Below are 27,176 nucleotides of genomic sequence, written 5' to 3'. Positions count from 1 at the left end.
AGGTAGGTTTTGCACAAACAGTGCCAAATATGTCAGTGGTGTTACTGCAATGTTTAAAGCAGGAATGGAGCATCGATTATCGTGACTATTTAAAAAAAGCAAAAAGGGAAGGGGGCGGGGGAAAGGGAGAGCCTGGCTCCTTGCAGTTCCATCCTTGTGGTATTCTTCCCCAGGCTCTGCATTGACGTCACAATGACACAGTGAAGCCAAACACAGGAGCTGGGAACAGTTCTTCTGCTTCACTTTTGATAATTGAGTGAGTTTGCCACCACCCCATTCCTTCCAGCATGGCTAAGAGTGCAGAAGTGAAGTTGGCGATCTTTGGTCGGGCTGGTGTGGGCAAGTCAGGTATGTTTGTCTTCTGCTTTTTTCTTCTGCTTGTCAACAGGCAACTTTTTCCTCCCTCTGTGCAGACAAACTCTTTGTACAAAAGGATATCTGTGACCTTATTCTTGTTAGGGCGGTCAGGATGAGGCCAGAAATTCTCTCTTACTTGGCTTTTTATGCTATTTTCTCCAGGTTCTCCAGAATAAAAATACTTTTATCACTTTTTAAGAAAAAGCCCAACAACAAACAAACTTCCCAACCCAAATCAAACCTATTCTCATGAAGTAAGTGGCAATATTCCTCTTTTCCAGTGGAACAGAGTTAGTACTATTCAGTTTGTCTCTCCAAAGCTTGTGCTAGATGAAAGCATTTATATTATGGTCCCTCTCCCCTAAGATCAGATCCTTTTTTAAATATCACATTACTTCTGTAATAGTTGTAATTCTGGTTGATTTCCACAGGAATTGTAGAGTCAACAACTCAAAGAATTTTTGTTCTCAGTGCTCTCCTGGTTTTACGTATTTACCAGGAAGCCAAGAAAATACGATGTGTAAAGTTTGGATTTGTAGAGATCTTTAGAGAAATAAATATAGTCTGGTGAGTTCATATGGTAGAAACACAAGGGGGAGGCATAAATGTTAAAAATCCATTTCTACAGACAGCCTTTCCTTCGATGAGATAAGGAGTGTAATATGAGAGTTGCAAGTTCCCTCAGGTATTTCGGTGGTGTTGCATTAACTTGACAGCTCCATGACCACTCTAACATGTCATTGCCCCACAGGGATGAGGAAATAAGGAGACTTAGTGTAATAATGCTCCTGTGCCAGTTCGGGAACTGTAAGATACTGTTTATTCTAGAAAAAATCTGCACAAGAGAAGCCAGGAGATAATGATGTACTGGTAAGAGCATTAGGCTAGACTCAGCTATCAACCATCTCCAGTTCCCCAAAGTGACTTTGTGTTAGACATGCCAAGGTTCTGTCCCATAAATGTATTATTGTTTCACTAACTTCAGAATGGGTTGTTTATAAAAGCACGTTTACCCAGGAGGTATTTTACCAGAACACTGTCAGTGAAGTAGCTCTGTCGGCCTTCACGAAAAAAAGGCGTATGTGAGGCAGAACTTCTTGGAGACTATATTGCTTATTCAAAGACAAGGCAGATTAAATTCTACCTTTTTGAATAGAATACCTGAGGGAATTCTGATAATATACTGGGATAAATTTAAACTGTTCCTTCTTCCCTGCTGCGTTCACCCCACCCCTCTTTTGTATTTGCATTTCACTGTCATGTCTAAGTTTTGCAAATAACTTCAGTGGTTCTCCTTTTGGTTTATCTTACATTTAGTTGATGGTTTCTTTGGTTGTCCAGTCTTTTGACTGGATTGAAAATAATGCAAAAGAATGTTGAAGTATTTGCAGGAAACTTGAAACACTAAAAAAGAGTCCACTCACCCTGGTATTCCTAATAGTTTGAGAGCTTGTCTTTAAAAAATACAAAACTACCTGTTAAGTGCTCAGTTAAAGTGCTACACCAGCATAGGATCAACAAGAGCCTTTTTTTTTTACCTGTTGCATCCTTTTTGTAGATTTCAATATACTAGGATTTTGTGGTAAAAATGTTTTCCTGTGGTGCTGGAGCCGGGTGGGAGATAAAAGAAATGAAAAGCCAATAAAAACATCCTAGTCCTTCAGAATCCTCCTCCTCTTTCCTTTTTTTTCCACTTGACATGCAAGGAAATATTACATAAAATATGACTAAGGTCCCCTCTTTTGACTGTGACCACGTATGTGAATCTGTGTGGAAATGAAGGCGCAAATAAGTGGGCAAGAACAAGAAGGTGAATTTAAGGGGGTGGAGCACTCTCAGCTACCTCGACAGAGCGCCAGCTGTGCCTCCCAGATTCTCCAGCTTGCTTATGAAAACCCCTCTTGTACATTCCCATAAAAGGATCCAGTTTCAACAGCTCGGGCAACTCCAGAGAAATAAGTGTGTCTGTGTCTGTGTATCTGTGTGTGTGTGTGAGGGGGGTGGTGTCTGAAAATACCTATTTGCCTGTAGCCAACAGTAACAATAGTGGGAGCTATGAAAGTGCTAAAAACAGAACTGGACACAAAGTAATCTCCAGATAGCTGAGTCTGATTGATAATACCCTGCTAGATTAGTGTTGATACTGTCTTTTTTTTTTTTTTTTTTTTTTGGGTGTAACTGTGTAGTTCCCTATCCCTGTGACCAGTTTGTAATGCATTGTTGAGGCAGGATCCTGTGACCATAGTTTACTGGAATAGACTTGGCCAGACAGCTGAAAGATAAGCCAGACTGTAGAAGCAAGAACGTGAGGCAGAATGCTGGAGCACACCAGATATGTGCAATGAAAAGGAGATGTTGGGTGATAAATAAGGCCACCATAATTGCCAGAAAATCATGCCAAAATATGGTCACTGGCTTGCTTTCTTGGCTTATCTTCATTTGCTGAGGAAGAGCCAGGAATTAGGTTCTTAATCTCTAAGTGGCTTCACCACCTGACAGCATCTGTGGAGTTACAGACACAGCTCTTCTTCCACTTCCTGACTGAGACTTTGGATGAGTGAGTCAAAGCATCTATGAAGAAAGAAGTGTTGTGCTTCAGGACATGGGGACAATTAAAGCTGTCCCTCGTATGCTATGAAAGCCATTAGACCTGTTACCATTACTGAGAGCTGAGGAACACCCTAATCTCATCAATGCTAGACATCTGTTTAAAGGGGTGCAAGATTCCTTGTTCTGCAAAGTAGTCCCTTCCAAGACTCTTTGTGAACACTGTTCACAAATCTGAGTAGTAACAGTAGGATCTCAAAAGAGTTAAAGCCAGGGAAGATAAAACTTTTCTCCACTTTCTTGCTGCTTTTACGTTTCCACGGTTCAAAGGTTTAAAAAACAAACAGGAGGCAATGGCAAGTGTGAGTGTCAGCTTTTCACTGTTCTCTTTCCTTGCCTTGTCTCCTCCTGCCTGCTGGGGAAGGCCAGGAGAATGACTAATCAATTACCTGTCCTGTTTTGGTTTTTTACTTAATGTAGACCTAAACCTTTCAAATAGAAAAAGAGGAGCAAACCAGCTCAGAAAGGGGTACACAAAAGTGGCCCTATCTAGTTACACTGAGTAATGGGCAAACTCATCAGGTATGAGCATCCCAACCTGTGGACTAGATGCTCTTCCGTTTATCCAATTCTTAATGTATTAAAGTTGCATAAACATTGCTTTAAACTAGCTGAGAAAAAGCAGATGAGGAGCTCTGCCTGAGCCAAGGAGGATTTTGCAGCTGCTTCACTTGGGAAGAGGAGGAAATGCTCTGTGGGTGGGAAGGTAGATTGCTAAGCCCTGCTATAGATAACAGGGCTGTACCTCCTAATTTGGACTAGACTCAAGTGGCACTGAGGAGGAGAGAGCTTTTAAAGTCTTTTTCTTTATGCCCAAGAGGAGCTTGGATGGAGCGGAGAATTAAAGTTGAAGTTAATTACTTAAACGTTGCTGTTTAAATTGTTCTTCTGCTGGATCCTACAGCTTCATTCCTATGGTAACAAAAATTAGAATTTCCTAAATAGCTCCTTGTAAAATTACAGTAGTAGCAATTAATAAAGACTCGAAGCCCTTGTTCTTCCGTGTTATTACAAGGTACAGTATGTGCCCAGAAAGCTAAAGAGGAGTGAAAATCTATGAACCAGGAGCAGAAAAATAGGGCATATACTGAATAACACTGCATGGCTGATGCTTTTCCGCCCCATAACTCAGTTGGCTATGAATGCTCAAAATACATCTGCTTAAGAGCCTTTATATTTTGGCCAAAAAAGAGACAACGTCCAGCTGCAGCATGAGCTAACCAACTTGCCTTTTTGCTGTGTGTGTGCCAGGCTGACTACTATGGTTTGCCCAGCTATAGGCAAATGCCATTTTCATGTGTCTGGACAGGCCATGCAGCTACACACGTGATGTGGGACGTGGAAGTTTGTGTGGGTTCTACTGGTGTTAAAGCAACAGGGAGGATCCTAAAGACCCCACAGGCTTCCCCCAGTAAACGTGTCAGGTATGCAAATCACTTGCTTATGTAATCAGATACATGAGGCACAGGGCTGTTGTCATCTTTCTATCCTGCAATACCTCAGATGCTTGCATTTGGGCAAAAGGGTGACCAGTAAAGGGGCTTTAGTAAGTAGGTATGGCAAAGAACCTGTCCCATCACAGAAATTAAGATCTCACCAACTCCAGTCATTTTATTGTCACAGTTGGGAAAGTTGTGAGCAAACATATATTTGTATCTGTTGGCTTATGCTGTTTTCCCTGACTAACCCAGGATGAAAGTTTTGCAAGTTCCTAAAGAACAAATTCAAGCAGGAGCCAAGCCAGAGAGGCCTTCAACAAATCTGTGGGGTTTTTTTGTTATTTGGTGATATGTTTGAGACATACTATCAGGGATCACTTCCTAATTGCAAGGTCTGGGCATGTGTGGAACAGAACTGAATTCAGCGTCACCCCACCTCCATTCAAAAAATCATGTGGGTTACTGGGAAAGAAGCCCAAAGCGATTTTTCTACTTCACAAAATCCCTGCTCATATATTTCCCCCAACTAATTTCATTTCAGGGACTTTTGGGGAGGAAACATGAGTTATTAAGGAGCGATTAGTTATCAAACTCACAACTCTGCTAGTAAGGCAAGGAAAGCTACCACATGAGCTTCAAAGTCCATGCTATAACAGTTGATGTATCAAGGGAGAATTACTGTAATAAGGTGTCTCTGAAATCCAGAAATGTGGCTGGAAAGAGACTCTGAATTTTCTGTTGTGGGTTTTGGCTTTTTTCTTGTGCTAGTGGAATAGATCAGTAGCCTTTTTTTTCTTTGTTCTTAAGAATGGCAGTGACAACCAGATGCTTAAGTGATTATTCAGTGATCAGGTTTAACACCCACTGTATTAATTGTCCTGTATTATTTTGCTAGTAAAGTACTCATTAAACACTCCCACTTTTTGCACCCTCTGGTTTTACACTCTTCAACCAGCCCCAGGTTTTTGAAGGTGCTGTGCATGTACATGTGTGTGTACATGTACTAGTAGAAATGTAACAGTAATTAGTTCACTAATTTCGAGACTATTTCTTCGTCAGTAAGAATGCAAATATGTCCTGCTGGAGCAGGTAATATTCCAAGCAGTTGCATTAACATGACCTTTCCATGCTCCTGTCCAGTGGATGATGCTGATTCCTATATAGAGAGTGAGCCTTGGGTTTATGGATCAATGAAATAAATTACTGTCACCCATGAATGTGTCTCCATGCTGGCAAGGAGAGGGGCTGCTGATGTAGTGGCCCCAAGACATGCAGTTTTGGGGCCAGGCAGGGTGTACATAACCAAGTGCAGGGCCCTACTGTGATCAGCAGTACCTGTTGGCCCCACTGACACGCTGCTTGAAAAAGCCCCCCTGTCCTTACCTCACAGACACAAGCTTTTTAGTCAACAGTCTTTCCTGGACTTTCTCAAACTGCATTTGTTGATTCTTGTTGTGCTAGAACTAAAGAGAAGGAACACCAGGAACTTGGGCTAAAGTTTGCTCTGAGTGGCAAGACCGTCTGCTTGTATCTGTTACCTCCTCCCTTTCCTCTGCTTGTTTGCCTGTCCATGGTTCACTATAGCCTTGCCTTTGGTGTAGAAAGCATTCATGCTCTGCTCAGTGTTAGATCTTCCTTCTGCCTAACCATGAAATAATAAAATGCAGAATTTCTCTAACCAAATGCCAACATTGTTCATTCAAGCATCGCTGCCTCCTCTGTTCCATCTCATTTAACTACATGTGACATCAGCTCTACCTGTGTCCCCTCTGTGCAGCTGGTGGCAGCTGTTAGAGCTAAGACTAGTCCTGCTGTTCCTTGTTTCTGTTTAGGTTGGGCTAAATATAGCCTGCTGTTTGATTACTGGGAAAGGAATGCCAGGATTCAAGATTTATGTCTGCAGCACAAGTTTTTCTCTAGGCCTGTGCCTAGCCACCCCCTGCAGCTCTTGCCTTGATGAGATAGCCATCCTGCTCACTTCTGTCTCCTGTAATTTTGCAGAAGACAACTGTAAAGCTTCCTGGTGGAGTCCCAGGAATGCTTGCAGTGTTTTAGTCATTCTGCTGTTCCCCACCAGGGCACTGTTGTGTCCCAGGCTGCTGACCTTCACGGGTCCTTTCAAAAACACCAAGATTTTTATTCTTCCACAAACTTTTTGTTTATCTGGAGTCCCTTCCTGCCCCTTGCCTTGCATATACTTTTTTTGCCTTTATGTTCAACTGTCACCCTTGGCTTTCCCCCTGCCTGTTTAGTAAATGTTGCCTAAAGCCTGCATATGGTGAAATGGCTTTGTAATTTACACAGGAACTTTGTATTTACAGTTGCCTTCCCAGCCTCCTCACTTTGTGCTTCCTCCCATCTCTATTTCTCATCCCCAGCCCCTTCGTTCCTCTTTGTCCACACTGTGACTGCACTGTGCATCATAAAAGGCTCAGTGCACGACATCCAGATGAGCTAATCCTGGCAGCAGTGATGTGATGCAGCAAAGAACAGTCGCTCTGAAGTGGTTCCTACTGTCCTGGAATCCACTCCCGGGTTTGGACTTTGAGGATTTTCCAAGCTTTGACTGCTCCAGGCACTCATTGTGTGAAGCCAGCTTCACACAGGTTAAAAATGGGAAGCAGCGTCTTATCTTTACGTAGCTAGCCTTGATCATTACCTATTTTGGCTTTGTGGCAGAGCAGGAGAAACAAGTTATGACTGTATTTCTCAAGCAAGCTTTCTTTTTCTGTTTGTCATTGTGCCTTTTACATTTACAGAACCCAAAAATTCTCAGGTGTATGAAAAACTAACACTGGCTTAAAGTAGCAGGATCAATGAAATGCTTTAAGCTTCAGCTGAGCCCTGGTTACAGGGCTGGGAATAGCTGCTGTTGACTGAAGGTGTTTGTACCCTCTCACCACAGGCCTGGCAGGCATTCCCAACACTGTGGTGAGCAGGAGAGCAGAGGAATTCCTATAAGATAGCAGTGAGGAAGGAAATTGTGGCATCCTCATCCATTTGCTGCTTTTATTCCAAGTCTGTTCTTGTTCAGCTTTACTGACAGTCTTTTATATACCCCGTGCTGCAGGGGCAGTTACAACTTTGGGTGAAGGCACCCCTCAGCTTTCCTCACCTCTCCACACACAGTTTACAGGGTGCTGCCAGAGCACTCCCCATTGTCATTCCAATAGTTACAGGACTCCCACCTCAGCAGCTCTCAGCCTGGCCTGCTGTTTGAACCCACATTTCTTTCCATTCACAGCCCCTTCTGTTTTCATTGACTCCTACCTCTTCCTGGAGACAGAAAAATAACTGAGAAGGGAGGTGAATCTTTTTCTATTGCCTTTTCATAATTCTGAATGGGAAAAGCCCTTTTTTTGAATGTTTCCCACCAGGTAGAGCGTTTATGCTGCTGGAGTCAGTCTGCAGCTGTTACAGTTTCTAATGGGTTTGCCATGTAGGTGTTGGGAAATGCCATAAATTATGGTAGTGACACTGTAGATAACTCATATTCTGTGCATACAGGATGAAAAGATGAATGGCAAGACAAGCATGAAACTCTGGGGAAGGAAGTAGTAGATGTATTTAACATATGTGCAGCTTTAAAATGTCACAGAAATTGGCTGGAGTTTCCAGCTGCTTTTCCAGAAATGTTAGGCAGTAGTCTGCACACAGGAAAATGAGAGAATATGTTGAAAACATCAAGCCTGGTTTTGAAGGCACGTGAAGCTGCCGACTTTCACAGGTTGTTTTGCTGCTGCCTCTCTGGGGTTGGTAAAAAAGAAGCTGCAGAGGAGCAAGAGCAGAGGCCTGAGGCAGCAATGCATTACCACGTGGGAGCTGCTTAGATATGTAACTTGAAAAGTTTTCAAGCTGGAAGGATGCAACTGGACGATGCATAGGATATACTCCCCCAGGGAGGGAATTTCTTTAGTGCTTGAACAGCACTGTAGCTTTCCAAAAGGCTGAGGGGACAGTGACCACACCCTGCTGCAAGGTGTGCCACTGCAACTGTGGTGAAGGAAGGAAGAGCCTGATAGCCTCAAGTCACCAAGGGAATTGTGACTCAGGCACAAAAGCTCCTTTCCATGATTTCTCTTCAGGGCCAGGGCTGCTGAGATCCTGACGGATGGCTCCCAGGCTGGCAGCAGTTACCCGGCATCTGAGACCCAACCCCTGCCGGCCCTGTGGGATCCTTAGGACCTTTTATGGCTCATGCACTGACATTAATTATTGACAGCAAAATAAAGCACAGAAGTAACATTTATTTTCCTTAAAAATATATTGGGCAATCCTTTCTTTCACTGCTTACCGAGTAGGGCTTAATTTCATTTTGACCCACAGGACCACAAGCACAAAAGGAGCTTGTCTTTACTTCCTTTCTCCCCTTCATGTGGCTATATTTGCCATCCAACTCTCAGTCTAACTATAATATAATCTATCATAGATTTGCACAACCCTACTCTAGAGAGCTGCTTTTGTCAGTGGCATATCTCTGTGCCTGCCCTGGGAAACAAAAATCCCACTCCCTACAATGGCAGAAGCTGTCAACCATGATCTTTTCCTGACCTGCCCAGCAGGACCTGTGCCCTTGAGGAACTTTGCAAGCAAGGGAGAACTTCAAATCCGACATTCAAAGCAGGAAAGTACAAGAAAGAATTAGAAGCCAAAAAATCAGAGTGGGCTATTTATTTCTTCACTGCAGAATATATTGAAATATGTTGAAGAGTCACCACAGAAGAATGCAGTATTAGACCCATGGGTAGCAGGAAAAAAAACCCCAAACAAAAACTCCCCACCAAACCCCATGCTCTGCAAAATGTAGGGCATTGGAGTATGAGTGCCAAAACAAACACCTTGTGTTAACCAACCTCAGTGGCAGCATCTGTGAAGCCAAGCACTGCTGCTTAACCCAACTGGATTTTTGTGGTTACATGCACTGGAGTTGGTTCTGCTCCAGGCTGAATTCCAACATGAAATAATTTAATAGTGATCCACAGCATGAGTTTGTCTGTTAGATCTATTTCCAGGCAAAGTTTCAAAAAGATTTATCTCCAGGTAAGAAAATTTGACCTTTATCTACAGTGAGCACGGTAGGTCTTGAGATTATCAAGGAGGAGGAGAGAGGTATATCAGTGTTATTATTCACGTATTTATTTAGAAAAGTATCCTTCAGGGACACGGGGTCTTGCACCTGTTCTGGCAGTGGGTGCCTGTTTACCCCCACTGAGGATCTGGCCAAATAAACTTCTTTACAAAGCAGGGAGTGGGAAGTGGCTTGCCTGCCTCCCACTGCTGTGCAGTGCTCACACACTCACCTTTCCCCTTGCTGCAGGAGGGAGCTGAGAAAATTGCCCTGTCTCCTGACCAGAGTCAACAAATTCGCTAAAGCAAGAGGATGGAGAGCTCTTGTGATTCATATCTAGCAAGAGCAACTGCAGATGTGGCCTCTGAGTCCACTCCTTCTGTTTGTTTATGTTTACCTTGCTGATCAAATAACAAGAACAGGAAGCACAGCAATTTTCCCATAAATATGCACAGTCCTGAAGGAATAAACCCTGCCTCTGAAGAGCTGTAAGCAGAAAGGTTGAAGACAACAAGAGACAGGCAACTTAACACAGTAAGCTGTGTCCTGGATAATCAAACATTCATATACTTGTCCTGTTGACAACTTTGTCAGTAAAGAAATAGGTTTGGGCATAGGACTGTGAATAATCCAGCTAGAGACTAGCAAACATAGGTTGGCCACAGATGGAAAACAATCAAAACTGAGCAAGAAGAAACACATGCTTTTGATAACTGAAGAGTGAAAAATGTAAATTCTCCCCATTAAGTGTCAGTGGAAGAAGGGTTCGTTTATGAGCTGTACTAGTAAGACATGAAAAGTAAATGACACATAAAAAAATGACAAAAACCAATACAGGCTCATTTCTTTGCCTGAAAAGAAGGGACTGACCCAAATGGATGTTTCAGACCCATTTGGAGAGAGAGGCATACTGGTCCTGGAAGCACCAGCTAACCACCCTTCTCCTTATAGCTGATTCTGTCTCAGTGAAATAAAAGCAAGCACAGGCTGAGGCAAGAAATCAAAATATTGCTTTTGATTAATCTTCAGTGTCACATGGTAATCTCAACTACATCTCATGCAAGAATACTCTTTTTTTAGTGTTTGGTGTAATTAAACCAGTCTATTTCTCACCAACCACCACCATGCATGCTCAGTATTACCTTGGTAATTTCTTGGCGAATTTTGTTTGCAGTTTCTGACCTGGCATCTGAAATAACCAAGCCTCTCTTATGAAAACAGACTAACCTCTATTTTGAACATGCTCGGTATGGCTGTTTTCTTCATTAATTTTCTATTTAAGATCTAGCATGAAAGAGGCCCCTGAGATTCAACTCAGCACCCCCTGTGGTGGAAATTCACATAGTGCTCAGTTTGTGTTTGGAGGAGTTTGGGAACCTGTACTATAAGAAATACTTGTTCTTAGACAGGTGTTATGTATAGTCCTGCAGACTTCTAGGACTCCACAGAAACAATCATGCTCTATTTCCACTCCTTCCTGCTTGAAAAGGCAGGATTCAGAACTAAGGTTGGATTCAGAACTAAGAAAGAAGCTTTGCCTGTTCTATTTTCCTAGTCTCCCTCTATTGAATAAACCACCAAAACATACAGGAATTTCTTTACTCTGTTTTATTTTCATGAAGAACACTCGGCAAAGTTGCCTTTTTCCTAAGTAGTTGTAGTATCTACAAAGTATCTGTAAAACCATGTGCAGTTGCTGATGCACACGGTACAATAAGCATCAGCTCGGGAGTTTGGCATCCCTGTAAAGATGAGGCAAGAGATAGTCCATGGAAAATGCAGAAGAACCTTAGAGCAATTTCTTAAGTTCTAACATTTTACAGGTATGAAAAGTATCGTGAGCTGCCTGCAGGTCTCCAGATCCAGCTGGACAAAGTTTCAGTACCATTAAGACTAATTTCATGTTTGTTCGTATCATGTATATGTATCGTATCTCACCTCACAATAGGTCTGTGCCTGAAAGACTTTTTGATTGCCTCAAATAATTTTGCATGGCTCATTTTGTAGTATTGCTAAACGTTTGCTGAATGGTGCTTTCTAATAAACTGTGAAAACATTAATACCATCAAGTGAGAGGAACTTCGTTGCACATCAGAGTGCTGCAAATATTACTTTCTGTTCCCAGTGCCACAGCACAGACAGGGACTGGCTGCAAATAGAAGCAGGGGACTCAACAGGAGAGGATGACCTTCACAGCCAAGTTGAAACAGTGCACTGCCACCTTGGATCCTACCTTTAGTTTCTGCACAGGAGGTAGCTGACATGCACGTTATTCAGAGAGGCAGGGAAAATATGATGACCAACAGCAGGAGTTGGAACAGGGGTTAGGGAAACATGCTCATGACAAAAACACCTTAAAGCTTGATTGTGCACTATCATTTTCTGTTCATTCCCATTAATGCTGTTGCTCTTGGCGAAGGTTAAAATGCTTTAGTGTTTTATGGATAACAAGGCAGAGGATGGAAAAAAGTCTTAAGTTTCAAGCGTGGGCGGTCTGACTTCGTGTGTCAAAAGTAGTAAATCATTGTGCAATTCTAGGACTTCTCTGTCTGCTTTAGCAGGTGACTCTTAAGAATCCAGGGCTCTACACTCCTGTGTCATTCTAAAAGTATATTTCATGTGACATTTCAGAAAACTTTGAACCTGCTGATTGCAAAAGTGGTCTCATCTCAAACTCTTCTTCTCAGAAAAAAGTTTACAGGCCAATAATGAACAGAGGATGCTCAGTGTGCCTCCTGGAGTACTAAACCAGTGAGAGTAGTTTTACACCTGGGTCACTTTGTAAGGCATAGTCCAGTTGCACCTCTGTGGTTTCAGTTTATCCCTGTACATATCATATGAGGGATAGAATCATAGAATAGTTTGGGTTGGAAGGGATGTTTATAGGTCACCTTGTTTAACCACTGTGCGATTAGCAGGGACATCTTCAGCTCGATCAGGTTGCTCAGAGACCCATGAAACCTGGCCTTGAATGTTTGCAGGGATGCAGCATCTACCACCTCTCTGGACAACCTGTACCAGTGTTTCACCACCCCCTTTATAAAAAATTTCTGCCTTATATCTGATCTAAATCAACCCTCTTGTTTATAACCATTATCCCTTGTCATATCGCAACAGGCCCTGCCAAAAAGTTTATCCCCATCTTTCCTATAGCCAGTACTGAAAAAAGCCTTATGGGTTTGGGACACCTTTTAGCACAGGGCAGGAATGTCCAGTGAAGGCAATAATACCAACGTGTGAACTCCTCATATGACTCAAGGACTTTGGTGAAGTACCAAAATGTGACCAGAAGATTTTGTTACCTTAACGCAACATCGTAGACACTGCTTCTAAAAAATATTGTACCATAAAACAAGTTATTTAGCACCTTGCTGGAGGAAGACTTGCACCATCTGTGTCTCCAGAAGCTAAGTCATAGCAGCTCCTTCAACCCATGTGTTTGAAACAAAACACTGTTGCCTAAATATTGTCACACAGGTAGTGCTTTTGATACCATACTTCAGTGATAAATAACTGAAGAAGCTGAATGGCATTAATGTGAGATACATGCATGGACTGCCTCTACCATTAGGCAGTCAGTGCAGATTTCTCTAGCCTGTTAGTCTCAGCAGTGCAGAACTTGTCCAATTTTAGGTAACTCGTGGACCCTCTAGGATTTTATTCCTCATTAAATAATTTCCCCGGTGACAAACATTTTATGTCCTTACTTGCAAGAGGGTCGGAGAAGATGACTGCAGTAAGCCTTTGTGACTTGAAAAATATGATCTTGTTGACCATGAGTATATTAAATTAAGAATTTTTCCCTGGTACTTAGTTGCCTTATTTTTTTTTCCTTGACCTAAAACACTGCTGTTAGTCATGATCCTCTCCTCTGGGCCACTTGAGCTTTCCTTTTTCTTAGCAGAGTTTGTATTCTATATATCTGCTTGTTCCTGCACATGGAGCCCCATCTTTATTTTATGAAAGAGATGATTTTCATGATACTGTTATGAAATCTCTTCTAAGAACATTAAGTATTTAAGGAAAAAAAATGTAACTTTTTGTATTTGTTTTATTTAACTTACAACTTTATGGCACTAAGTTGAAAGCATTAGCCGAGTCAATATTTGGACTGTGCTACAGGGGCATTAATGAGAAATTGCAAGTTTTATGCATTTGAACTCATTAAAATTAACAGCACAATTCGTGCAACAGTGGTTTATTTGCAAGAATAGGGATTAACAGGAGCATGTGGCATAGCAGAATACAGATGCAATTTCTTCTGTAAATTCATATGATGATCAAAACAAGAATTCAGGGTTTTCTGCTGACCCATACTAACATGAATATTTTTAGCTCTGACTGGGGTGTAAGATTTGAAGACACACTGGCAAAGAAACGAAGAGCTTGCACAGAGGAGATCCTGCACATATTGGGAAGGAAATCTAGAAATTAGTTTCAGAAGGAAGAATCTAAGTTAACACTCTTAGAACATGAAAAAGAAAAGTCACAGAAAGGTGAGCTTTAGTTACAACTCTTCAAAACTAGAGGAGGAATTCACAGGATTATTTTCAAAGCTGAAGAACATTAGTTATGAAAAATTAAAGATTATTAGGTAAATTAGTTCAAGGCTCCACAAAATGCTAGACTAAATAACCTTGCACAGTGTCCTGAACAAATGTTTGTGGCCCTCACAGATAGGAGGTTGACATATAGATAATGTTTTATTTCAAACAATCTGAATTGCAGCTAGTTGGTGTCACTTCTTTTGCACTGTTTTCTCATCCTTAGAGGTGATAACCTGCTAGGAAGGTCCCAATTTAAAAGAGATTCTTTCTATTCAGACACAACTTTAGAAAATTGGAAAAGCAGTGGCTTCAAACACTCACTGAGGGAAGGGTGAGAAGGTAGATGTTTTGGGATGTTTTTTAAAAATCTCTAAATTAAGAGTACATTTGTCAGCCTTTTAGAACTCCAGGGACAATCCACACAGTGATATGCAGCAAGACTTTTCTTTCTCCAGTCCTCCAGAAAAAGCCTGTCTTGGGTCTCTTCTGAATTGCCATCATTACTTAGTTTCCTTAGCAGTATTTCCACAGTAAGAAGCATTGACAGACATCTGGAGATCAATCCAAAGTCTGGAAATAAATGAAAAAGCCTGTGTTTATTTCTGTGGACTTTTGAGCAGGACCATCAAGAGCGGGGTCAGTTATGACATAAGCTGTGTCCACTGTCCCTCTGTGCTCCCTCTTTCCTCCGGGGAGGAAAGCAGGAGCCTGGGATATCCCCACACTCAGCGCTAGCAGACTCAGAAAGTAATATAGTGAATTGAAAGACAAAATACAACTTGAAAGCAAGCATTGCTTGCTGAGGAAAAGTTCAGTGGTGTAGGCTGCTAGCACTTTACCCTTGCAGTAGCATGTATTTCACTAGGAACTGATACCAAGCTGGTAGCTGTTCCAGGAGTCTAACCCAGACCACTCCATCTCAATCTAGACCATGACTTCTTGGACCAGGGACTCTCTTCCTGCCGACTGCATGGTTTGAACTGCTACTGTAAGTGTGTTAGATTTTTCAGTCACATAATTACAGATGTACCACAACCTTCTGTCTTCATCTCCTGGATACAAGGACCTAGCAAAGAGCTTTTTATCACAGGACAATAAAGATATTCCCACAATTACATAGATTTTCTGTTCAACAGCAGTGTGGTACTTCTACATGAGCCTGGCTCAGGCTGCTGAGAGGAGCAAAAAAAAAAAAAAATAGAAGTGGTTTGTTAAGAGCTTTGGGAATTAAAATAATGAGGAGACAGTGCTAGTGACTAGCACACAAGGTATCAGGATCCCAGGTTCAGTAACAGGAGCTATTAAACTGTGCTGCCTCAAAATGCTGACTTGTGTAAGAAAAGACAGCGCGGCTCCTACATTTCTTTCTCTCACAAGTATAAGTGTCATCTGTCAGGCTAAGCCTCAGTTTTCAGTCTGGCAGGTGGAGCTGGAAGCAAAACTATTTAAAGCAGCCTTAAATAGTGGTAGGGTAGTACCAGGGCCCTTCTGAGTTTCTTAGGACATTGCCTAGGTTTAACTATTCAGGTTGGATATTTCCCTGCTCGGTGTCTGCTTCAGGCTGCTTTTTTTTTTTTTTTTTTTTTTTTTTTTTTTTCTGGAAGATGTCTGCAGAAGCAATAGAGACATTTCTAAGAACAGGGTTAGGAAAAAAAGATAGGTTGTGTCTGTGTTAAAAAATATTCTTGCAGCTACTTTACCCAGGTGTTATAGTATTATCATTCCCCAAAGCAAGAATACAAAATATGGCAAGAGGGGGGTTAGTAAGTCAGCAAGGGTATGCTTTTCCTATGCTTCTGAAAGTATTCTTGTGTTTGGTAGCAAGCCAGTGCCTCTGGAAATCCTGAGTTGTGTTTTACATGCTGGAGCTGGAAGTTAAATTTTCCTCACAAGTTTATCCTTATGGAAAACATTCCATCTGTGGATACAGGACACTTTATTTTCCAGGAGCTGTGTAAGGAATAAAGGTGGGCACACTGGCCTTGCATTTTCCTTTTTGCTGGCAGGTGCTCTGAAGAAGTAGTGAAGTGCATGGGAGACAAAAGTCCAAAGAGATGAAGAGCAAACAGCAATTTAGGATGAAGATTGCCTTTCCATTAGTTTATCTGAAACAGATTTGTCTCAGGGAGCAGTTCTAGAAGCTAAAAAAATGCAGCTCCCAGCCTCAGGGATCAGTGGCAAAATTTTGGCCTCATCTGACATCCAAGCCTCTGCACATCAGTGTGAACCTTTCTCTCTTCAGTCTTTGATGGAGCTTTTTGCACTCTGTATCTTTTTTACATCAAGTGCAACTAGAAATAAAGAATTAATCCAACTCACCCATTTAGAGACGCTTCCCTCAGCCAGTTAAAGACGCTTCCCTACTGGGCAGTGTTGCAAAATGTTGGCAAAGGGATATCTCCCTCTTGCTACTACTGCCTGTTGGCTAGTTACCCTGTGGATAAATGGAGATCTGTCTTAGTGGCTGTCAGGCCAACCAGTACCTCTCCCAGCACAAAAAAACCCTTAGCCCTCTGCTTTGGTTTATACCTCACTGGTTCAGGAGAAAATTTAACTTAAGTACAGTAAGTATCAAGATATAGGGAAATGGATATACATGCACACAGACAAATATGTCTCTCTCCAACTATCTTTTGGCAGCAGGGGCTTATGGCCTCATATCTTTGAGTAGCCTGGGCAGAGCCTGCAATCCTGCAAAAGTTCTGGTCTTCAAACAAAACAAGGAGTTTATATGGGCTATTTATAAATTTAAGAAACTAAAGTGCTGCTGAAAGAAAAAAGCCTGCCTCTGTAAGACCTCTTCTCAGACACAGGCCACTGAGGGAACATCAGGGTATCATTTATTTTTCTATTTTTCTACTGTCCTAGATAGAAGCCATTCCAGAACAGTTACTTTTTCATCAGTTCCTTGTGGCCTTGAGTGATTTTTCTTTTTAGGTTTTTTATTGGAGGGCTGGAATACCATGTTCAAGTGAGGACAGTGAGCAGCTTGGGAGGCAGTTCTAACACCCTGAGTATGTACAATGCAGCAGTAGCCCCAGATACCACTGTCAGTGCATTAAGTTAATGCTAGGTGTCCACCTTACTTACAGATATTTGTCTTAGTTAAATGCCTGTAAGGGTCTTAACAAAATTAGTGATTCATGTGCCTTCCCCAAGATTTAGCCCTTGCATGGCAGTGAGGAAGCTTTTGTTTATCCTGACTCCAGTTTAGGCTGCCCCAAGTGAGGAGTGCAGGGCACTCCATGCACTGGCATTTACACCAGCTCAGCTGTTCAGCTTTGGTGGAATTTTATGGCCTGTTTTACTGCAGCGAGAGCAGCAGTGGGATGAATCTCATCTGATGGATTTGCTGGTACCTTACTTTTCACCCCTAATCTAAGGATCCCACCCTCAAAGCTCAACACATTTGCCACCAACACAGGCACCATTTAACATCATTAGTGCAATTTTAACTAGGAAATTTATGTTAAAAGAATGCATGTACTGCGTGGAGACACATCACAAATGAGCATTAAATTCATGCAGTAAACAACAACACTGGCATGGGTTTATATTTGGTATTACTTAGCCTAAGTCAGAGCCTTATACACAACTAGATAGTCATCTCTTCAGCTGTGTGTTTTCCCCCAAACATAACAAGTGAATGAAGTCGTGCTGGAGTTCATCTGCTGCTGAAACAAGCTGTGGGGAAAATAATTCATTTAAGGGCAACTTCAATTTCATGGTCGCTCAGAAAGTGAGTTTAATGCAATTTCTTTTTAAAGTAATTTCTCCCCTTCCCTTCAGTTCCCTCCACTTTCTGCTTCGGTGCTGCAATACCAAAACAAGCTGTCTGAATGACGTTTGCTGCCTTGTCCAAAACTGCCCTGAGGAAAAGTGTGTTATCCCAGTTGAGAATAAGGCCGATTTTGCAGACTCTTGAAAATGAAATAATTTTTTTGACAAAACCCTAAAACTCTGGGAGTATATCCAGACTTGGAATTTTGTTTGTACATTACTCAGGGAAAACCAGGAAAAAAGAAAAGGCATGGGCTGGTATGTAGTTCTTCATGACACCTTATTTAAACTGTATCTTTGTTTGCTTAAGCCCTAAGGACATGGAACTGAAAATTTAGTTAAGTTCTACTCATAGGGTAGCGTCACTGGCCTGTGGAAGTGTTAAGTTAGTCATTCTGGCTATTGCTGAGTGTGTTTGCTAGGAGAAGCAAAACTCCCCTCCAGCATTTGTCCCTGTACACAGGAATTTAACGGTCTGAAATTCCCTAGGTCTTGCCTAGGCTTTGTACACACTGTTACAAAGAAAGTTTTTGATGGATTTCCACTGCCTCCCTTTACCATCTTCCCCCCCCACCCTGTTCCCTCCAAGATATCCCTTTGCTGAAGGACAGTAGAAAGGGGGGTCATGCAGCTCTGCTGCCTTTCTGGGGGACACATCCTTCCACAGTGGATGCTTTTGTGTCAGACTTTTCCTGCTTAGGCCTTTGCTTCGTTCAGAGCTTTCTGAAAGCTGTATTTATTCGCTGTTTCGACCGCGACTTGCAGGGGCGTGAAACCGGTGTTTATATTAATCTGAACCATATAAATTTTGCAACTACAGCAAGTGATAAAAGTCTGATCTTCGGCAAAGATCAGGAGATGTCTACAGATCCAGAATGGAAGCTTTTCCTCAAGATATTTCTGTATTTTTGTATATGAAGAAGATAAGGTGATTTCGAGAAGAGCTTGAACCTTCTTGGGCAGTAGGCTTAAAATCTGCTTAAAAAGGAAAAAAGTTAATTGCTCTACTAGCTTGATAGAGAATTTAGTAATTTTCTTCCTATGATATGGGAAAGTTGCATGGCCCTACTTTTTTGCACCTCCTAGAGAATCATAATCTGACTTGCAGTGTCATTCATACAGGTTCACGAGTGTTCAAAGGTACTCTCAGTGAATTTTAACTGCTAAAGAGAACAGTTTTCGTATAAATAAAAGTGCAAGGATCACATTTACCTGCACATAGCAAATGCATGACAGTTCTGAAGTCCAAGTGTGTCTACACCAATAGTTAATTGGCAGCCAGAAAAAATACATACATTTAAATATTTAACCTTGAAGTCATGTTGTTGTAAAAACCTGAAGTAACATCATATTACAATGTTATCCAGGAATTGCATCTCAATTTGTTGTTGACAGCAAGAGACTTTGGTCCCAGTTTTCTAGCATCTGTTCTTAATTCTGCTGCTATTTATTATATAAACTTAAGAAAACTTCCATAATTTTGGATTTCGTTGCTCACCATCTTATGCTGAGATAGAAGGTGAAGTCTTTATTAATCTCAGAGAAATGCTTAAAGTCATTGACTGGAAGGAGCTAAGAGGGGATGGTGGAGAAAATTCTCTGGGAATAGAGTAAGAGAAGGGGAAGGTGGAGGAGAGTTCCTGTATTCCTGTGATACCTGCAAGTGCTTCTGCAGGATCTGTGGCTGTCAGAAACCTGTATAGAGTCAGAGATGCTCGTTTATGACTGAATTTGCTTTGCAGTTGAGGTGGTTAGAAGAAAATGAGAAATTAAGGGAATGTAACAGCTTTACAATGAGAGACTGGAAAAAATGGGACTCCTCAACTAGAAAGCAAAAGGTAGAGGGGAGATATGATCACAATTAACACACCATTAAAATGGTGGGCAAAAGGAACAGAAAGTTCACTGAATATAGAGTTCACTGAATATAAGGTCACTTGATTAAACTAGTATAAGATTGGCTTAAATTTACTATCATTCCATTCCAGGAATGGACATTCAGGAAACACCTGCATAACATTTTGAAACTCCTCAGCATTATCAGGGTGACTGAACACACATCTCCATGGGCTTTCAGGCAAAGCTGAGATTCTAACAATGTCTGCTGCCATCAGTCAGGTCTGCTGTAAAGGCAGAAAACATCCCAAAAATGGAGTCAAGTCATGAAAGATGGCAGTACTTCTGTGACTAAGCGAGACTGCAGCTGGTTGTCAGTCATCTAGATGATTTTATATGCACTCAGCTCCACAAATAAAAAAGATTTCTGAAATTAATCTATTTCAAATGTCTATATCAAAGAAAAACAACCGTTACAGGTGGCATATTAAGTCTCAGCACAGGTATTTAAAAAAAAGGCACAAAAAGACTGTTTTCCTTACAGAGGACCCCTTTAACCACAGTAACAGCAGGATGGGGTGTTTCTTAAGGCTGAGCAGATGAATTGTGTCTATCATATAGAAACTTCTGCCAACAGGTTGACCACACAAACCAGTGCTAGTGAAATGGAGAGCAGAATCTAACTAGTTGCATTTCAGTTTAATGTGAATCTTAAGTTGCTGGCTTATATTTTATTCTGCTTCTGCCTGTCTCCTTTCTTTTGCAAGGGCACTTTATCTGGAAGGCAAGTTCTGTGATAGCTGGGCCATCCATAGGGTTTTCTCTTCCCTTGGAAGCAGGTGTAGACCGCCCTTATAAGAGAAGATAACACACAAAAATGCTTATTCAGAAGTCTAACAAAATTTCAAGTTAGGGCTATTCAAAGTGTTGCAGATTTGTGGGGTTTGTTTGGTTTTGTTGTTTCATTTTTTTTTTTTTTTGCTCATTGGAACTTTTTTGTGTTGTTTTGGTTTTTATGTCCTTTTTAAACAGTTACCCAGATTTCTAGGAGTAATTTCTAAACCCCTAATCTATATGTAGCCAAGCAGAAAAAAGGGTTTGTCTCATTATAAACAAATACTTGAGCTATACTGCTGTGCTTTTAAACATCTTTATCAAAAGCCCTGTAGGACTACAGTGTTCTTCAAAAGAGCTCTATCAACCTGAACATGCAGTCTTGATAATTTTAAGTCCCTTGGTTAAGAGGACTACAATTAAATCACCAAAGCAAGAAGGTGTGCAGCCTACTTGTGCCCAAGCACAGGGTGGTTTATTTTGAGGATTTGGGCTGTAAGACATTCTTTGCCTGTGTCCTCATGTGCTGTAAGGAGCACATAAGGAAGCCAGGAGGTTATCTGGGCATCTAGTGGGTGTGCCATGATCCAGTTTCCAAGTTTCATGGTGCTTTATGTAGTTTTAAAGCGAAAGTCCCATATCTCCTAATGAGGACTGCAGACTAGGAAACAGAAGCCAGAGGGTTTATCTCACTCCTTGTGTGGTCTTGGTAAGTCACAATCATTTGCTACCTCAGCTTCTCCCAGCTCCTGAAGAATATAGTAACTTTTAATTTTCTGCTTCCTCTTTAATTATAGTAGGAACCAGCAAGCCCCAGCAGAGACTAGAGGTTTTTCTCTACTCTTTGCTAGAAAGCAAAAGTTCTGCAAAAATCAGCTGATGTTTGTGTACCAACGAGTGCCTTGTTTGCAGTGCACCATATGGATTCAAAGTTTTTGTCTGGCATATTCCTGCAAGCAGATGCCTGAAGAAGCAACTGCTCAGCTGAAGTTTTTACTGGAGGAACCTCCCATTTCCTTTACGCCACAACCTCCTCCTTCTCTAACATATGGAAGTTTAATGCAGTTATGACTCAGGGGAATGTTTGTCCTTAAAATTAAAGAGCTTCCCCTGAATGTATTCTCTGTGAGGAGTTTTTGTTGTCACCTTTCTTAGAAACCATTTGTAGAGTTTCCATGCTTCTATAGAGTAGATTTAATATGTTGGCAGAAAGCCCTTTGCCTGTACTAATGTTATGGGCCACTGATTTTGGGGAGAGGTTTGCTATCTTGGTTGGCTTCAAGACCAAATGAAGGGTTTAATGTCAGCCCAGCTGAATGGTTTGGTTCTCCCACTTTTTTATCTGCAAGAAACCCTGTGGGAGATGCAGCACAGCCTTAATGGGAGGTGAACTTCCTTCTTTATGTGGTAAAGACTATGCAACCAGCAGCTAGTGAAAGTAAATGGGATGATGTAGTGTCTGCCTGAATTAGTTTCTCCTGTGTCTCATGATGTAGTTTTTATTAAGGAATAGATGTCTTACTTTGAAAAGTAATGACTTGAACCCAAGTTTCACATCTGTCAGAGAGGTCTTGTACAACCTCAAGTCAGTCACTTCAACTCTGATTGTTAAACTAGATGTTCATTTCAACAAAGCCTGGGGATGATGAATGCTTTTAGACCTTTAAATAGTTGAATATCACATCAGTGGGTGGCTCCACATGTAAGCATGTCAGCTTGTGTTACAGTTGTGTAAAAATGGTTTGGAGGAAATAAAAGATATATCACTATATGTCATAGGACATAATGTATTTAGGGTTGCTGAGGAAATTAATTTACTGGGAGAAAAAGTAGATTAGATTTGTTTTATTGCTGTTTACCTCCTTGGCCTCCAGTTAGTTTTCTCTTAATGTATTTTAATGTCAAAATTATTTTCTTGTCAAAGAAAGGGACCATAAAGATCATCTATAAGAAAAAACATTTGGAGGTGTGAATGTGGGAAATGCCTGTTTCCCAGGGAGAAAAAAACCATCAATTAGAATATTTTGAACTAAGGAGGTTGTATCTTCACCTGTACCTTCACCATCTTGTCAAAACATCTCTGGCAGTATCCTCAAAGTCCAGTGTCCTGTCCATTCACTGGGCACCCAACAGAGCATGTTCTCCATAAGGAATCTCAAAGGTGGTAGGATCCAAGCAGCCTTCTGGGTGCTCCTGCTTGGACCAACCAGAGTCCACTACTCAGATACCTTCATATGTCCTGCAGAACATATCCCTGTGCTCCTGCATTTCCTCCCACCTCACTGCTGAGACATTTTAACTCCCTCTTTCTCCCCCCCCCCACCCCAAAGTCATTAGGCACACAAGCCCATACATGTCTAGGACACGCTGGCTTGAGGTACCTTCACTGAGCACATTCAAAGAACAATCTAGCTAAATACCACAAGCACAACCAGAAAAAGTTACAGGGACTTTTGCTGCTAAGAGGTCTGTGCAGTTCAGAGGATGGGACTGTGGTGCTTTTGAAGACAACAGTTTCTATAAGAGGAAGAGCTATCACTGGGGCCCCAGCTGAATAATAACCACACAGTATATCTTTTTAGCCTCAGTGGGATATGGCATATCTGTTCCCAACTTAAGCATGTTTTGCATTAAAGAGCAGATCAGCATCCATGGATCCCTGTGCAAACAGCCTGGATACTATACAGCCTTCTCTAATACAGGTTTTTGTTACTGCTAAATCAGTAATTTGCACTGGGGTTTAGCAAGACAAAATGCCAGCAATGACAGTAACAACACCAGTTCACACTGCCATGGAGCAGAGGGTCAACACATTTGGTACCTGACCCAGGAATACACCAGGACCCTTCTGAAGGGCATGAAGCACATTGTCTTCTAATAGAAGCAGAAGAACATTCTGCTCTCTGTGTGGTGAGGGGCAGGCTTACATGCTTGCTTTAAAAAGACTGGAGGTTAGAAAATGTTTCTTAATGGAATGTAGGACACTCAGCAAGTTGGTTTAAAGAAAAATGTTTTTCCTCTTAGTCCATTTTAAACCCTCTCCCTATGTTTTTCCCATTGGCAGTGAAGCACTCATCTGAAATAGCTCTCCCCTGTAGAAACTTCCGTCCCAGGGAGCGATGTGGTTGAGAGAACATCTCCATGCAGTATCCCAGTGGTGTTATTACCCCCTAAATGTATACCTGATGCCCTTTTCCTATGACAAGCAGGTGGGTTGAGACATTAAAGCTGCCTGTAAGCATCAGGGTGCAGTAAGAATTAAGAATGCTTCCTTTCAAGAACCACTGAACTGGTTAGAAGTCACTGCAAAGCAAGGAGTTACAGTAAATATGGGATTCTTTTTCCTTATGAGTAAAAATTTACTAGTAACAAATACTATATACACACACCCTGCTCCACAGGACAGCTTAAAATAGATGACAAATTTAAATATTCTGCCCATGCCAAAGGACCTTCCTCCAGTATTTCTGCCTGCATGCATAGGGACTTTGTAGCTATAGGTATGTGAAGGAAGATGTGCAGAATTTGTTCTGCTAATGGAGAAAGATGAGCTAGCACAGCCTTAGAAGTAGATTGAACCTCATTCATCTTCAGCACACTGCAATGGCAGGCAGCTCTGAGATGAGCACATCCTGCAAAGAACTGTCCTGGTGTTCTCAGAAGACAAGGAAATTTCTCTGAAATAAGAAGAGATAGTGCAAATTTGGAGCATAATGACTATTCTAGAATACTTCTCTGTAGAACTCTCCTGATTTTATGATTCAGTTGAATTCCTTTTCAGGTATTTGTCTTTGCTCAAAATACAGCTCCAAGAGTTCAAACTGTATATCTTTCATTTCCCACATCAGGGATTCAGAAATAAAACACAAGCTTCCAGTATTGTCTGTAGGATATCAAATGACTCGTGGAACTGTCAAATCAAAGTTTTGCATCCTGGTTTATAAGCCACAATGATCATATTCCCTACCTGAAGGGGCTTCAATGCCTTATGCAGTTTTTCTTACAGGTTCTGCAACAAGATTTGGAGGGGTGGTTCAGGATAACGAGATGAGGTTTTCTTTAGCTAGAGGTCAAGACAATAGGATTACACTTTATCATTGCTTCAGGTAGTGTCACTGAGATTGTCATGATGGACACTGAGAAGTGTTGAGACTGAACTCAGTAGAAGAGCCAGTTTCTTCACTGAACCTGGTTGAGAGATGGTATTGTATCAGAAACAAGGCAAAGGAATATTGATCTTTCAGACCTCTCACACCAACTTGCATCTTGTACCATCCTTTAGGTCTTCCTTTCTCTAGCATATGTGTGACTGAAGCTATACAGAGCATACCAGGTCTACTACTGAGACAGATTTTGTGTCTTTAGGGAATTCATATGCTGCTGAACTCTAAAGGTTCTCCACATTTTCTAGATAGCACGTGGTGTTTATATGCATGTGTTTTTGGTGGCTGCTGGATCAAAATATAATACCAGCAGCTAACAGATGATTACTAGATCACATAGCAGGATACACGGGCGTACAAGGAAAGTAGGATTATCAGATCCTGAAAAAACTTTGACTTGTTGTGTATCCCATAGAAACAGCATAACATTTTTCTTGGAGAAGGGCCGCTCACAACTGAGTCAAGCCAAAAGTCTAGAAAAACAGCAAAAAACTCACTGACTAGTTCAGACCCAAATACTAAGCCTTCAGTAGAGAACATTTTCTACCTAGGAAGGTTTCTCAGTGCTTTCCATTGATTGTAGCCAGGCACCACCTCTGTTTTCATTGCATCAGATCATTCACATCCCTTGAAAACACAGCCTTTCCTAGGATCTGCAGGTTGTTAAGGTCAGACAAGCAAAGGCCAGTCTGTAGTAAGGGCTGCATCTCTTCACCTGGGCTAGGAAATAAAGTGAATTCAAATAGCCTGGTCACTGTGCTCTGGAGGTATCCAGAGTTTGCACCCAGAGCAGACTGGCATCTGAACAGCATGTGCAGGCTGCAAGCCTGCCAGCCCAGTGCTCCCTCAAGACTGACCCTGAGATTATCCTGGTTGGTGCTAATAACACCAAGGTTGTGGGATTGGTCCCTGTGTGGGCCAATTCACTTAAGAGTTGGACTCAATGATCCTTGTGTGTCCCTTCCAACTCAGAATATTCTGTGATTCTCTGATTAAACAGAGAGCAGATTCAGCCTTGGATGAAAGAGGAGAGCACCCAAAATCACGGACAGTGATTCTGACTTGCAGGTGGAGCAGCAGCTTAACTCACCTCTGGTCTTTTCAGGGCTGGAGACTGAATTGAGGTTGTTAGAGGGGAGGTGCCCATTTGACAGGCTTGATGGCATTCAGTGTTTGATTTTGTTCCTAGATTCACTGTTCAGTGTTGCCCAAAGCAGCAGCTTGACACCCACATGGCTGTATTTCCCTTTAAATGGAGAGGGTGAACATGGACACAGATTGGATTCTCATCTTGTTCTCCAAAGCATGTAGGAAAGGCATTGGAAAACAAGTCATAAAAGAGGCTATTTGGAGCCTTGAGTATGATTAAAATAAGTTAGGAGCAGAGCTAGATAAATAATAGAAATGCCTGACCTACATGATGGGAGAAACCTTTGAAGTGGGATTTCTAAAAAACTCCAAAGCTCTGATCCCGTGCTGTTCAAACAGGTATTCATGTCAGTCTGGTCTACTGTAATATACAGTATAAATACAAGAATGTGTATGAATGCTTCCCAAGAGGGATCAGAGGGGGCATCTGGCTTCCAGCTTCAACACACAGCCTCACAAGGTGCTCTGAGAGTTGCTCTTCTTCCATCACCAGACAAGAGGCACATGCTGAATCTAACACTTCTGGCCTAAACGTAGGTACAGTTTGCACATGGGAAGTAGTGCACATATAGTTGTGTTACAAAATTGACACTTTCTGCATAAAAGCCATATTTCAAGACCAGGTTTTCATTAAATTGAGTTTAAATGGATTCCTTTGCATCAGTTAGATTAACTTCAGAAAAAGAAGTACTTTTAGCCCAGATGTTAATCATAGATATCTAAATTAATAAAAAGCGCTTTATTCTCTACAAGTGTTTCATGTTCAGATATATTTTGTTCTCAAGGACAAGCAAATCTTCTAACATTTTTTGCCAGTTTAAAAATCAAAAATATACAATCCCTGTAACACCACTCACTCCTGCTCCACACCAAAAAACCAAAAAAAAACCCTCCCAAGAGAGCAACTAGAGCACCTGAACTTGCTTAGTCCTATTCTTGAGCAGAGACCACTAATCAAAACCAAGATTGGTTATATAGTACTTTTATATCTGATCACATTAGAGGGCTAGATAAATATACAACTCTTCACAAAAATGGACTTGGGACCTCACTGGCCACAGTTAAGGATATATTAAAGTCAGAATCCTACAAGATAAGATGGGGGATACAAGTACTCCGGTGTCAGTATTTGAAAGGGATAGGTGAGAATTAAAGCTTTAGAATAGATTTTCCAGACATAAAGCATCTTATCCCAAGGCTTGCGTTACACAGCTTTATGAAAAGCATCAGCAACAAGCTGTAGTTCCATGCTTAGAAATACATGATGATCCAATGTCCTCTTGTAAACTCATCAGTAACAGCAGAATCTTGATTCCTTAAGTGGATAACTAGTGGGCATTCACAGCCCTACCCACTCCCACTTCAAGCTCCTTGACCCAGGAAACAACTCCCTAGT

The 27,176-nt window shown here is 41.5% G+C and overlaps 1 protein-coding gene across 2 annotated transcripts in view; it reads left to right on the top strand.

Moving 5' to 3' along the window:
• The window catches only part of RERG (RAS like estrogen regulated growth inhibitor), a 106,678-nt gene that overhangs the window by 1,533 nt on the left and 77,969 nt on the right, over window positions 1-27,176 (top strand). For both annotated transcript variants that reach the window (XM_027747497.2, XM_027747498.2), the window contains exon 2: window positions 174-348. In XM_027747497.2, coding sequence (XP_027603298.1) covers window positions 288-348 — 61 coding nt within the window. In that variant the 5' untranslated portion in view covers window positions 174-287. The remainder of the gene's footprint in view (window positions 1-173; window positions 349-27,176) is intronic.

This window comes from Pipra filicauda, unplaced genomic scaffold (assembly GCF_003945595.2).
Source record: "Pipra filicauda isolate LSUMZ 115617 unplaced genomic scaffold, ASM394559v2 scaffold104_size2351352_pilon, whole genome shotgun sequence".
Taxonomy (NCBI): domain Eukaryota; kingdom Metazoa; phylum Chordata; class Aves; order Passeriformes; family Pipridae; genus Pipra; species Pipra filicauda.
Note: the sequence above shows the minus strand (reverse complement) of the source record. Positions and strands in the feature narration are given on the sequence as shown.